At 41.1% G+C, this 14,436-nt stretch overlaps 1 protein-coding gene across 1 annotated transcript in view; it reads right to left on the bottom strand.

The window, feature by feature from the left end:
- The window catches only part of LOC119740887 (ryanodine receptor 2-like), a 136,085-nt gene that overhangs the window by 47,649 nt on the left and 74,000 nt on the right, over positions 1–14,436 (bottom strand). Inside the window, 15 exon segments of the mRNA XM_038216354.1 lie at positions 514–634; positions 1,751–1,835; positions 2,558–2,720; positions 3,540–3,699; positions 4,194–4,277; positions 4,808–4,911; positions 5,821–5,925; positions 6,636–6,846; positions 7,518–7,710; positions 9,662–9,754; positions 9,757–9,899; positions 10,633–10,766; positions 11,446–11,564; positions 13,083–13,184; positions 13,464–13,599. Coding sequence (XP_038072282.1) covers positions 514–634; positions 1,751–1,835; positions 2,558–2,720; positions 3,540–3,699; positions 4,194–4,277; positions 4,808–4,911; positions 5,821–5,925; positions 6,636–6,846; positions 7,518–7,710; positions 9,662–9,754; positions 9,757–9,899; positions 10,633–10,766; positions 11,446–11,564; positions 13,083–13,184; positions 13,464–13,599 — 1,953 coding nt within the window.

Below are 14,436 nucleotides of genomic sequence, written 5' to 3'. Positions count from 1 at the left end.
ATGCTCTTAGTTATAAGGAAATGAGAGGGCTTTTTTGTAATCAGTTTAGCAATCCCTTGTCACCAAAGGATGTATGAACTGTGGAGAAAGTGCACAGTAAAATCTGTTATGTATTTATGTGTGATGTTTGTCCTTTTCGTATTTTGTTTACAGTATCAAGAACAGATAAATTTTGGTTAAGAAACATCTAAATTACCCACATCTTGACACTGTTACTAAAGAACTAAGGATGAAACGGTTGTATCAGGTTAAAAACGCATGCATACATAACTATTTTCTCCTTATTTCTATTATTTATTTGATCACAACAAAACTCCATGTGACACCAAATTATAAACAAAGCAGTTTTACACTGAAATATCAACAACAATAAACCAGTAGAAATAAAAAGACAATTAGACAAACTTAGTGTGAATGAGGGGAACACGCAAGTATGCGATATCAAACAGGAGAAATACAACTCAAACCAAACTAGTTCACTATGTACTCAGTGTGCTAACGCAGCTTCCTTACCAAGAATCCATCAAAGAGATACGCCTTGCCGGTGGTAGCCAGATCAACCTCAGCACTGATGGAAGGATGGGCCCAACCCACACGCATCAGACCGGTGGTCAGGACCTCAAACTCGTAATACCTGCAATTCAACAAAGTCGAAATGTTACGGCAATTGGTGCATGATATTACACCATAGGCATAGCCAGCGGGGGGTAAGGGGGTATTTACCCCCCAATATTTTGTAAAGACTGCCCTTTCCGTTCAAATGATCTTTCTTTCACCAGCGCTAACCCCCCCCCCCCCCCCCCCCCCCCCCCCCCCCCCCCCCCCCCCGCAATATTTGCAGAGTCCTTCTTTTGTGAACAAGTGCCCTTTTTATAAAAACGAAGTCGCGCCCTTTTTGTGCAAGCGGCCATTACGGGTGCCTTTTTTAAAAAAAAATTGTGCATGTATCGCCCTGAAAAGTGCAATATATTGTCCGTTAGTATACATAATCATCGGTTTTGAACAGCGCCCCCAGCAGATGGTAAACCCCCCACCCCACACCCCCCTCCCACTATTTGATTTTACAGAGGCCAGGTGTCCAGAGAAAAATACTTGTCTAAAATTTCAGCACGGATGTGCAAGTGCCCTTTTCAAGAAATGTTTACCCCCCCCCAAAAAAATACAAATGACCTTGCTACGCCCCTGTACACACTCGTAGCTGCAATATTATGTAAAGTATAGCAATAAAGGCCTAATCACAAAGAAGGGCGGTAACAGAAAGTGGAGGGGAAAAAAAACAAGCATATCACATGTCAGTAAACTATTACACATGGGTAGGAAACTGCACAGAATTGTTAATTTATGCAAATTATTGAAAGCTATACGAGTTGATGTTAGGTCCAGCTCCGTAACATCATGTCCACCAAAGCAGCGATTGGCCAGAGGGCAGGTTTATCACGGTGTTTTGGGGGGAAAAGTCAGTCTCTAACATTTGCTCTAGCATGACAAATGTACATGGGCAGTGTTACATGTAATTGGCCCGTAATTAGAAAATATTGAATTCTAGTCATGATACGTTGAGCAGGTTCAGCATGCAAGGTCTAAGTCAAGGTTTAAGTATATTTCAAAACGTGATTAACAATTACAAATCAATGGAAAGACACTCTCCAACAAATTTCCATCAAAAGATTTTATTTTCTTAACTAAGCTATTTCCAACAACTTATGTTTTGAGAGTATCCTGAGCAGCAAAAAGAAGAAGTGGCCACTACCATTTGCCAGAGGAGACTGCGTAGGTTTTCTCGGCCCGGAAGGTTCTCGTAGTCTGCTTACTCTCCGAGAGTTCCCTCACAAGACCTAGAAACAAGAACAAACAAAAAAAGTTGACAAAACATCTAAAAAAAAATTACAGTCTTTTCAAGAGAAGATTTTGGACTGACAATTAATCCAAAAATTTAAAGAGGAGGAATATTTGCACTAGTAACTCATTTCATAGCAAAATTAAAATGACTGTAATTTTTTTTGACAAACTGGTATGTATGAGTATCCCGCTTCAGTGACAAAGAGAGAGATAGACAGTCACTTTAGTTGCCACGCCAAATGAAGACCCCGAATGTGCACATTCACCACATGCACACAGTGTGTCCTGCACATGGGCTTTCATGAGCAATCAGTAAGCGCCATGTATTCTTCATGCATGATGTCCACACAACTCAAAGTCCATCACGCAATAGAGATAATGGTTAGATCATTCATTTCAAATTTCTTTTATCAGCTACAAATCAATTATCCCGACTTCAAGCTCTCTGAATACCAAGCCCTGCCTCTGAAGCTGTTGGGTGGCCTAGTGGTTAGGGTTCGCGACTTGCAATCAGAGGGTCAGGGGTTCGAATCCAGCCGCTGGCCATTAGTTGTGTCCTTGAGCAAGCCACTCCACCTCCACTTGCCTCTCTCCACCCATGAGTATAAATGGGTACCAGCATTAGGGGGGGGGGGAATAGAAATACTCACAGTCGTTTTGTGCCAAGGAAACCGGCCACTATGGCTTGTGACAAACTTTACTTTACTTTTTGTTTTACCTCTGAAGATAGATTCCTGGTTGTCTGGCGGCGCCTCCAGTGTGTAGCCAAACCCTAAGATGGTCCGTACCGTCTCACTGGCCGTGTCACGGTTGAGTTTCTTGGAAGAATCGTTTAGCTGGCTGTATGGCACCAACTGGGGATTGCGCTTGAACGTGTTGTCCTACGGCAAAAAAAACATGAAGCTTTTTTTACTTTCCAAATGCTTCCCCTTGAATATTCCAAAATGTCCAATTACAGATAACCAATGGATCATTCTCCTTACTTTCCTGACAATAACATCCAATAAAAAAGTAATGACTCCCTCCACAATCCGACAAAATTTCTCATAACTCCTGACAGTTTCTGAAGGATTGAGGAGGGATAAGATTAAGGCGGACAGGCTAAATACCCCCTGTTCACTTACCGGGAGCCGCTTTCAATTGAGCCCCTCTTTTATCGGCTCCCGCTTGAAAAGAAAGCGGGTGACCTGTTTCTACAAACCATCCCACGGTTGGCACTCCCGGCTCCCGCTACAAATAACCATGATTTTTATAACAATGAATCCTGCGGTTTCATACCCATCAGTGTCGGCTTCTACTCACCGACCGCAAAGACCTGGTACATTGCTAATCCTCTGATCTTTTGTCTGCCCTAAACATACAAGCCCCACTGCAAACCGTCACCATGCACGGCTGTACCGTGTGCGTTCATGCGTGGACCGTCTCCCGCTTTGGCTTGAAGGGTCCCACACTTCCTCAATAACAATACCGTCCCACGGTAAATGAACAGGGGGTATTTAGCCCGCCCGCCTAACACATATGCATGAAGATGAATTTGAATTTTAACATTATATCAGTTTTCTATAAAGTAAAATGAGCATGTGGAGGAAGGTGTATTATAAAATAATTGGGGAGTGGGGGCTAAACCCCCCACTCCAAAGCATGGATACGCAATCTTCTAATTGCGTGCCAATGCAGCGACAAGATTTTTTTTATCTTACATCTGAGAGTCCATAGGTCCAGCCTTGCCCAATGCGGTCCCTGGCCCAGACGTTGTGAGCATTCTCTGCAAGCAGCTCCACCAGTTTCTCCATCTTGGGGTTCAGGGTGATTGTGGAGAGATTGTAGGGGGAGGGTTTGTAGCCGTTGGACATGACGTAGCTGGTACAAAAAAAAAATTGTGAAAAAATGACAAATCTGGGTTACTTTGGGGTTTGGTATTTTGGGGGTTTCGGGTTTTGGTAACATGACAAGGGCTTTATTTTTGACTTAGGCATTTGCTTTTTAGGTTTTCAGTTTTGGTTTGATTTGGTTATTTGTCAGGGGAAAAAAATGGCATTCGAAAACTGGGGATGAGCAAATGCCTACTGAAATCAACCTTGAGAAAGTTTGGGGAGACCACCGGGAGAGACATTTAAACCCATTGCTGATGACGCCTGTTGCTCACGCCAAGACGCTATTGGTTTTTACACATTCAGAGTAAATACGTTACAGGTAATTTGCGCCACACGCGCAAGAACCAGTACGCAGACTCAGTGCGTCCCTCCCACGGAGAAGCGCCATAGTCTGTCCATGCACAGAAGCCACACTCTCAGTGCAATCTACGGTTTTGGCAAGTAACATGTGGTCTTGTCCTATCTAATCGTCTCACTCACTTCATGGGCAGACGGAGCCTCTTCAGAGTTGCCTTTGACGATTCCTCATCAATGCTGATGTGATACCCCAGTGCAATCAAGGTTCTGTGAAAACACAAACAGAAAACATTTGATTTCATTGGCTGTTTTGACAACTGTGTTTAAATCTTTATTCGATCTAATGTTGTGCCAAAATGTAAATCTTTCAGACAAACTTTTGTAGGCAAGTTTACTGCTTTCATGCAACAGTAAACACGATGTCTCCCTTGATGACCTTTTGAGCATTCTGTTACCCTAAAGTTAACCTCCTTAACGGGCAAGGTTCAGGATACCATTCAAAGCAGTCAATTGCTGTATAAATATTCACTGTGTAAATAATCCTACTGAATGCCTAGTCAGTATGTTTTTCATTCCTTTGGTGGAATGAAAACAAACAAAAAGTTTGCAGATATCGATCTTTCTCTTGTTGTCTCAAAATGTTATCATGACAGACAAGGGAAGGCAGGCCAAAGACGTACTCTCTGAAAGTGTTGAGAAAACACTCTCACAAGCAGTTCTTTCACAACCAACACTGATATTCACACGTTGCCATTCCTAAATGTCACTTCTGTAGAATGCCTAGCGTCTCATTTTACCTCAATGTCTCATAGGCCATGGTGCTGTCAAAGTTCTTCTCTTCCTCGGTCATGTTGTGGAAGAAAGTCAGGCAAGGATGCGTCTTCTTGGTGTCAGAGCGAACCTGAGTAATGAGAACAAAATTGAGACGTAAGCTGCTAATAAGGCAATTCACCAAGGTCAGTAGTCCAATTGTGCATATGCACATCAAGATTTGACCATCTTCGCTTTGAGATAATGCCAGTTTGCACTTCACGAAAGTTGAACACATTTCAACTGCAGCAAATTTTGCAGTGCATGTTTCATGATATCACATTTGCTTTGCCTTTGCATTCACATGAAGTATAACCCGGCCTATAGACACAGCAGAGAAATGAACACAAGTCTATGGGGATAATGGTAGTTGTAACTAACCCTGCAACATCGTTGTTAATGCTATAAACTTTGAACCATATCAATAAGCCAGTTCGGTATTCCAACTGCACATATGCACATCAAGATTTGCCAATTTTTCTTTCGGGATAAAATTTGATCGTATGCCTGCAAAAGCATAGCGGGGTACCAACAAAATTGAAAAGATCATCGTGTTCTAAAGTATAACATTTTGTGAAGTGTTTTAAGGTGACTTTTGTGTCAAAACTTTTGTGCATAACAAAGTTCCATCTCTTCTCGATTGCACGAAAAATTGCACAGAATGCAGATTTGGTTACACTCCCCCATAGCATTGTGTGCATTTATCTGCCGCGGTTATCCCTCCCGGAAAATCATTGAATCTTACGGTACACCAGACTATTTCGGAATACCGAACTTGCTTATTGGAGCACTGCAAAGTCCTGTATTCACTTCAGCATTTTCTATGATTTCATTGGTTACCACTTCTATGAAGTTATACAGCAAATGATCAACAGACCAAAAAAGTGTACCTATTGCAACAAACAACCTCTGCAACAACATGTAGTTAAGTAGCACTTGGTTCTGCACTTCTTTATAACTGGTGTCACCCGTCAATGTCACTATGATAATGTACACTCACCGGTCCCCAGCTCCAGCCGGCTTCTATCTTGTTCATGCACCACAGTTCATGCACATTCTCAGCCAGTTTGTCTCGCAGCATTTCTATGTATCCTGGAAGGACCACCTGAGACACAATTTAAAAATTAAAAAATCTTAAATTTAAAAAAGTTACAATGCAGCACACCATTTACCTATGGCTCTGGCAACTTGTGAATCATTCGGTTGAGTCAAATTTGCTTCAGTTTTCACTAGCCCATCTTGGTGAAAAGTCCTTTCAAGTTTTTGATGAACTGTTTAGTTTTTATGTCTTTTTGCAAAATAAACAATGACAAAATTATAATATAAGTTTTCCCGGCTATTTTAAAAGATTTTTCACTCAAAATCACCAACTCTATCATTTAATTTCGTCCACGAAAAATTTCACAGGCTTTTATAACAAAACCAATTTTGTCATTTACCATTCAATTATAAAGTTTGGTCACCCTCTTTAGTCACCGGGTCGAGAATATTCGTCATTACTGATCAATTTCCTCTAGTTGTTGACGAAAGGCAGCATTCAAAGATCAAATTCATCTTATATAAATCAATTAAACGAATTTGATTTCAGAATAACACAATTCGGCGTAGACGAGACGAAATTGAATACTCCGGGTCGAAAACGTGTTTGAATTTGTTTGGACTAAATTTGAAATTGTCTGACAGAAGACGAAATTGAACATTGGAAGTGCACTAAATCGATGTTGCGGGACGAATTAGAACATAATAATTGGTGAATTGAACGAAACAAGTTTTAATGTAGCCGGAAAAACCTATAATAATAATAATGAAACTCACACTCTGTGTGTCGACCGGCGCCGGTACAAAATTAGCCTGATCCCTGCAGGGCTGGGGTCCAGTGATGATGCCCTCCTTGAGATCACCGATGGAGAAACATCTCTCAATCTTCAGCTCTTCTTTAGGCATGAGGGACTCGTAGACGGGAGCGAAACCCTTCGGGGGCGTGTACTTGAAGCGACCCTGCTTGCCGCCTAAGATTATATGAGCGCTGGGTGGGAAAAAAGGAAAAGTATTTTATGCAATACTTGTTTAAAAAAAGAATGAAATGATTTTTACCACTTCACATGAAGTTGTATATTCGTGTGTATCACTTGAAATATGGGTGGGGTTTCAAATGTTGAAGTTGAAACGCATTTCCAAACAAAGTTTCAGTTTGCACTGAAAATGTTCACTCTTACATTTGTATGACGTGTGAACTGGTCTAAGCTCAGCATGCAACATGGTATAGTAAGATTAATTATACTGTCCTCTGAAACAATGATGTTGTAATGTTGTTGTTGTTGTTGTACTTGTATGTATGCATTTGTTTGTGCTCAAACTGATACTCACAAATATATATTACCTGTATAGTCATAACCGTACTCATGTCAAATACTCATAAATGCACTCATAATCATAAAAATGTTCTCCTTCTGGGATTTAACCAGTTTTTGGAGGTATAAGCAGAAAAAGAACCCATTTTCTATGCTTTGGTAAGCTGTTGCATATATTTAATGCCCAGCCTGACAAAATTGAAATGTTCTTGTACTCATGGAAAAGTACTCGTACTTTAATTATTTCTTACAGAAATGCACTTGACTTCAACACTGCCTTGAATGTGTGCAAAAGATACATCTGATGTCAATATATAAAAAAAATTTAATTAACTGTTTCACTCACGTGATGTTTGCCGTCAGACTCAGGACAGGGAAGAACATGCCTTCCAGGTTGAAGTTCTCAAAGGCGGCCTTGACCGGATTGCCGTTGACATGGAAGAGGATAGTGGGCAAGCTCAGATCGAAGCAGACACCGATGATGTCGCCCTTAATGAGGGGTCGGCTGCCGTTCCACGAGGCTGGCTTGCTGTCACCACCTGAGGAAAAATGACACACAAGCCACAAGTTTTATCTCACTGTATTTATTCCTCTCTGGCGTCATCGTAACACAGTCATCAGACAAAGCTGTGCATTTACAATGTAAGCGTGTTGTCAGTACAGAGCTGAAACATAGGCCCTCCCCAAGACCCAGGCTCGTCAACCAGGTAGCTTTGAAATTAGAGCCCTCAGAACCACGGAAACCTGGGAAATGGGTCTGTCCACACTAACAGTTACAACTGATAACTTTATGGGTGAGACATAGGAGGTGGATTTCAAAGCAGGTTTTTTGTTAAGTTTTGTTTTTTAGACATTCCTGTATTATTCGTGATTGCACTGATAAATACGTAAGCTGATTCACTTGATATGTAGGAAATTACTAGGCCATCTTTGAGATGAAATGAAGGATAATGTTCATAATATGGACACACATTCATGAATCATACTATTGATCCTTGTTATGATTAATCCATCCCTTGTTCCATTTATACTACTTGTTAAATGTAGAATTGGTATCATTCAACATTGAAGCAACCTGTTTAGTATTTATGAAATAAGGATGCGACTTGATACATGTTCATAACATGAACAGAAATTTGTGACACAATTTCTGTCCCTGTTATGAACATGAAGTCTTGAAGATATGTACACCCTGTACTTTAAAATACCTAGAGGTTTAACCTAATATTGTCCAGTGGTAATCTCTCAATGGATAGCTTTACATTAGGAACACACTTGGGAAACTTCATGTATTTCATTTACTGCTTCCCAACACTTAAAAATGAAATGTCTGTCCATGTTATGAGCGTTAAATCTTGAAGATAATTCTCTGTAATTTCTCGAAACCTGGGAAATGTATCAAACTTGTTGGTGGGCAATGTTCTTACTAGGATATTGGATGTAGAAAGAGGAAAACATGACAGATTACTTCATGTATTGACTCTTGTCCATGGTTCCCTCTAAATGTCACACTTTTGTTACCGTTTGTGTGGAAAGACCGAAATAGCAAACGGGGATCACTCAGAGAGGATACGGCTTTTATTACTAATCGGTTTTGTAACATAATGTGACAATGACTAGGTTCACTTGATAAATTGAAAGACCAGGGGCGGATTGCAATAACGCAGTCTTAGTCGGCTGGCTAAACCAGTCCAATTTTAGCCGGCTATTGTTCTTAGACGGTCTTGGTTAAGACACCAAACTTAGCCCATTGCAATAAGCTGGTCTTTACTAAGCCCGCTTAGAGTAATGATTCACAAACAAACATTCCATGGTTATGGGCGAATACTGCAGAGACTGGTTACGGGCGTATACTGCAGAGACTGTACAATTTTTTTTTTTAGGTTTGTGTGATTCATATCATGCAAAGTCAAATGTCAATTCCGAAATTTTATGTTCAGAAAATTGTATTTGCAGTACAACTCAGTGTCATTACATTTTTTCAGAAGATCCCTTCTATCCCAGAGAAGTTTCGCTCCAAGCAGTGTTCTGCTATTTTAAGATTTAATTATCAAACACTCATCAACTGGGAAAAAATATTTTGGGAAAGAATAATTCAACACACCAATGAATTCCAAAAATCCCAACTATAGACCATTTTAAGCCAGCCCTACCAAGGCTAACTATTTTAAGACTGTCTTAATACTTAGACCGTGTCATTGCAATGGTCTAACTTACAGACTGACTGACAGCCAGAGCTTTTAGACTGTCTAATGCGCATAGCCAGCTTTAAGACCGGTTATTGCAATCCGCCCCAGGAACAGGGCAGGGAGAGTCAGTTGGTTGAGTGACTGCAAGTCTCCCCGAAGTCGCCGGTTCAGATCCTGCTCCACTTAAAAGTTATCCGAAATCAAATTTCCCTGATGGTGTTTTAGATAATTAGCTCACAGTTAATAACCTAAAGTTAAAACAAAACATTAACTGGAAAGGGGCAAGGAACAATTAACTAACCTGTCCAGAGGTTCAAACCATCGAACCCATAGGAGCTGAGATCGTCCCCGACACCGACACTCCCCCATCCCTCACTGCCCCGGGGGAGGGGTAGAACCCCTTAGTGTTAGCCCAGCCTACACGGAACTTGAAGGGTCTTGGTGTGGCGCTCTCAATCTGGCCGATGGAGACCTCATAGTACCACTTCTTGTAGACGGCGTTACCGTCCGACAGGCCGACGAAGATGTTGGGTCTCATACTGGGCAATGAAAAAAATCAATAAATTAAAATAAAATCAACGAAATACTTATGACAATGTGTATTCGCACCATAGTTGTTGTCCAGTCCACACAACTCAATCACAAGGCTTTCAGAAGTCCTTCAGTAAACTATGACAATGACATTCCTTTGTTGCTGTTTTATCCCCTGTTATGTGATGGAATTGTAGTTTGATATGTGTTGGACTTGTAACTGACTCGTCAACTCTCATCTGTCATTCAGTGAACACATCCACTGATATTAGAGATAAACTGCTGCACTATTATTTTCTCTACTTTTCAAGTCCTTAAAATTGTTCTAAGACCTTCACAGCTCCCTGGGGAGTATACAGCTCAATGCAGCCATATTGGCACGAAGTGCTAATTCAAACAATATTTACTCCTAGATGAGAAGCAGCAGTTTGTGACAAAGTGTCTTGCCCAAGGACACAACACTGCAACTCCCGATCGGACTCAAACCCAACAATCTGCAAAATTACCCACAAGATCTTGAGTTTTATCCTCAAGAGAACAAGCCCTTGGCACAGCAGATATTAATGTACTTTCATAGTTATAATATGGGATTGATCCCAGATAACGACATTAAATATTTTCACATGAATTCCTCATCTTCTTTGTTTTCTGTTTTCTTTGACAGCTATTTGACCCTGTTGACATTGCATCGATGTTGCACCATAAATATTGATTGGAAAGATAATGAGAATTAACTCCAACCTTGCGACTTCATCCACGACTGCCGTCTGCAGCAGCAGGTCACGCGAGGGCAGCAGATTGTCACAGATGAGGTTCTGATTGGCCCGCACCGCCACGCCGCTTCCGACACACAGTGAACACAGAACATCCAGCACCTTTCAGGGAAACAAGTTATCCAAATATTGAAGATAGACAAATAAAAACATCACATGCTAAAACTTTTCACTTTTTGTTGCCATTAACCATTTAGTCACTGTAGCGCCCAAAACCGCCCTGCCTATTACTCACTGTAGCACCTGAAACCGCCTGAGCACTCTATGGTTTTACTGATTCTGCAGTGAATGAACACAATGTAATACAATGTAGTACAGGTGTTATTAAACTGCCGCATGTTCGGGTGGCATGGGTGGCTTGTGCGTAAAGCGCTCGCCTCTCAACAAGGTGACCACGGTTCGAATCCTGGCCGTGGATCGCATGTGAGTAGAGTTGTGCGTTGGTTCTCTCCTGTGCCACGAGGGTTTTTCTACGGGCCTCCGGTTTTCCTCCCTCCAGAAAAATCAAACACTTTCGATCTCAGGCTGTGCTCCGTGGTCATATATGGGTCGATGCGGCCACGTTGTTGTAGCCGCGTCCTTCACAATTCAGCATACCAGCTGCGAGTAAGGATTATTAGCCTCCCAAATTATTATTATTATTATGTTCTTGAACAGGAAGTACAAATATTATGTGTGAATTTCAAACAGAGAGCAAGGTTCAGCTTGAGTGACATGCCGAGTACCCTTCCCTTGGATACCGAGTACCAGTACCCTTGGATGCTGAATTCCCTGTACCTACCTTGGGGTCCCTGCCGTGTTTCTCCAGCTGTGAGATCATCGACTTGATGTGTTGCTCTTTGACGATGTTCAGAGCTTCTGGACTTCCCACTAAGACACAGTGAAGAACTTCCAGTACACCTGAGACCGTGGAAACAATTGCAGTCAGATGATGTTTCATTTAAAAGGTAAATTCTATCACAGTTTTTTATTTGCAATTTACGCCATTAGTTTGGAATGCATATTTTTTGAAAGGGTGTTGGTTAATTTTGAGTCCACAAATTACTCTTCATTGTAATGTTATTTAACCCTGTAAACACACAAAGAACATTTGAAGCAAAGAGAAAATTGTTTGACTATCGGGGTTAACTTTTTAAAATCAAGATTGGAACCAAATTTACAGAGCTCAAGAAACTAGAAAAATCTGTAGAGTATAGAAAGCATTTGATACAAAGAAAGAATTTAAATTTCAATAGGATGTATACTGCCTGTGACTGCCACTCAGGTGATTTATGCTTAAGGCAAGAATCTGCTTAGCACTATATTTGGCTTAGGGGCTCCATGAAATTGCTAGTGACCTCAGAAACATGCTTAAAGGTACAGTCCATCATTTGTAATTTGTGCATTTTGTTCGTTTGAAACAACAAACGTGCTCAAAATCCAAAGAAGGTTGCTGAACAACTAACCTGATGAACTTTCAGCTCAGCTATAAACAATATTCTAGGATCTCGATTTCAAATCATAAGTTGCTGAATCATGTTTTGAACTAACCTGAATTCAGTGTCCGAGACACGTTCTCACTGAGCCGATTGCAGCTACGCGATGTCGCGCACTGATTCGACGAATTAAAGCAACCGCGCGCTGCGTCGTGTCAACGCTTGCGCGCGCTACGCAGAATAAAAAAAAACGAACTACTAACGGAAATTAAGACGCACCGTTGGAAAGGCCTTCTTTCGCTGATTTATTCAAAATGACAGCATGCCAGAAAGAATAATTTCACAGGGAGTTTAGTCCCCTTACTATTTTTCAACCAAGTATGTTTGTCAACAATAATTACGTCAGTTACCTTTTGGATAGCTGCATATGATGGACTGTAGCTTTAACGTTATCACAACTTGACCACTATAGATGGATTACATTCAGCAGCCATCTTGGATATGTGTTTTGTTATGCTCTTTCATGCACAAGAGGTCTACTCATGCGTATCCCTGTTGAACAATTTAAGCGCATGCCTCCAAGATGGCTGCACTGCAAATGATCTATTGCAAGTACAACTTTCTGCTAACTGTTAAAGTTGCTCTCAACATGCTTTTTTTTAGCTTCACCACAAAAAATATACTGTGTTTTTCAATTGCTAATTTTCAATGAGACATCGAGCAAAAACAATCTGCCCAAGTTCATTTATGGAATAAATACTTTACAAATTTCAAGTTATGTGAAGCCCACCAATAATTCACCAGTATTTTCTGTGCATTTTGGGTGCAAAAGCAACCAAAAACAAACATATATTTTCAGAGGGTTAAAATGTCCAAAATAGACAAAGAAAAGTTGTTCCCGTTTAAATTAAACAGTCAAATTGAAAATTTGTCGGAAGAAAAAAGAGCAACTTTAAGCAGCACCATGAAACTCAGCCCAGACTTTCAAGGATCTTTAGCTAACCTTTCGACGCCTGCTGGCTCTCCAATCTCTGTATCAGCCAGTCTAGCCTTATGGCCTGAGCAAACAGGGCACAGTTGTTGTGATTGTCTCGAATCATTGCAGCTGTACAGAGAGGGAGAGAGAGATAAGGATTAATTAACATCACATCTTCTTAGAATTAAAGAGACATTTATCACTCTTCAGTGTATATCCAGGTTTTTGGGGAAGTACAGCTAGTTGGTCTTAATACTAGAGAAGCTTAGGCTGGCCGATATATCATCTTGAATGTACTACAGTGTTGTTTTCATATCGTCTAATGAAGGCAATTTATTCTGAACTCAAAGAGTTTAAGGGTTTGGGGTTTTTATTATGCACATCACTCTCTGCACGAGACTAACTCACCTAAGAGTTGGTAGAGATACGTGAGGATGTCCTCCCAGGATTGACCAGCTTCCTCCCCAGCGATGGTGGCAAAGTCACGGCCGCTCTTGTAGATACTGATCTTGTCTATGGTTTCCAAGACCAACTTGACCATACCCTGATAACAAAAAGGATGCAAGTCATGAGCAGTCCCGTAAAATCAAATTCTCTGCGTACATTCGACCATATCATTGAGGTCGTTAAGAAGGTGGTACGTTAGTTTGGTCTGTAAGTGTTTTCTACTCATTAGATCTCACATTATTAGAGATGCCTCACATTGACATTTCTACCAGCAGCTCATTAAATTGTCTGACATGTACATGTACCTCCGAATTTACGGTATTGCCCTCAGGGGGAAAAAATCAGATCGAAATTAGCGTTAGAGTCCAATTTGCAGGAGGGCGCATGGGGTGGCCTTAATATCTTGAAGGGGGGGGGGGCATTCACTGTGTTTTTAACAATACAAGCTCATTTTCGACTTCCAAAAATTATGGGTGGGTTGGGGATAGAAAGGGAGGGGGGCAAATTCCCTCAATCCCCCCCCCCCCCCCCCCCCCCCCAGGTGCGCTGCTGATTTGGCACTAGTTTTGGGTTCTATCCCCATCTGGTAAAGCTTGCCGTGAATTTTTTTTTATTATCGTGAGCTCTCCGTCAGTTATTTATCTACAGTGCTTATTAAGTAAAGTTAAAAAAGTAAGAGGATCAACCCTAAGTTTAAAACAAAATAAGATGCCTAGAAGACTAACAAGATAACAGGGAACTGATATGTGGACGAGCCTAACCCAGTAGCTAATGATCCACCAAATCCAAGTCACTGAAACAACAACTAGAGACCCTTGCATTATGCATGGGGTGTGTATTCTTGGTGTCGTTGACAAAATTTGCATGACTCCAGACAGACAATATCATGGCGTTGCTAATAGGGCGTCCCTTTTTATTTCTATATTTCTCATAT

The sequence above is a fragment of the Patiria miniata genome, unplaced genomic scaffold, assembly GCF_015706575.1.
Source record: "Patiria miniata isolate m_02_andy unplaced genomic scaffold, ASM1570657v1 HiC_scaffold_5, whole genome shotgun sequence".
NCBI lineage: Eukaryota > Metazoa > Echinodermata > Asteroidea > Valvatida > Asterinidae > Patiria > Patiria miniata.
The sequence above is the reverse complement of the archived record's forward strand: the minus strand, read 5'-3'. Positions and strand labels throughout refer to the sequence as shown.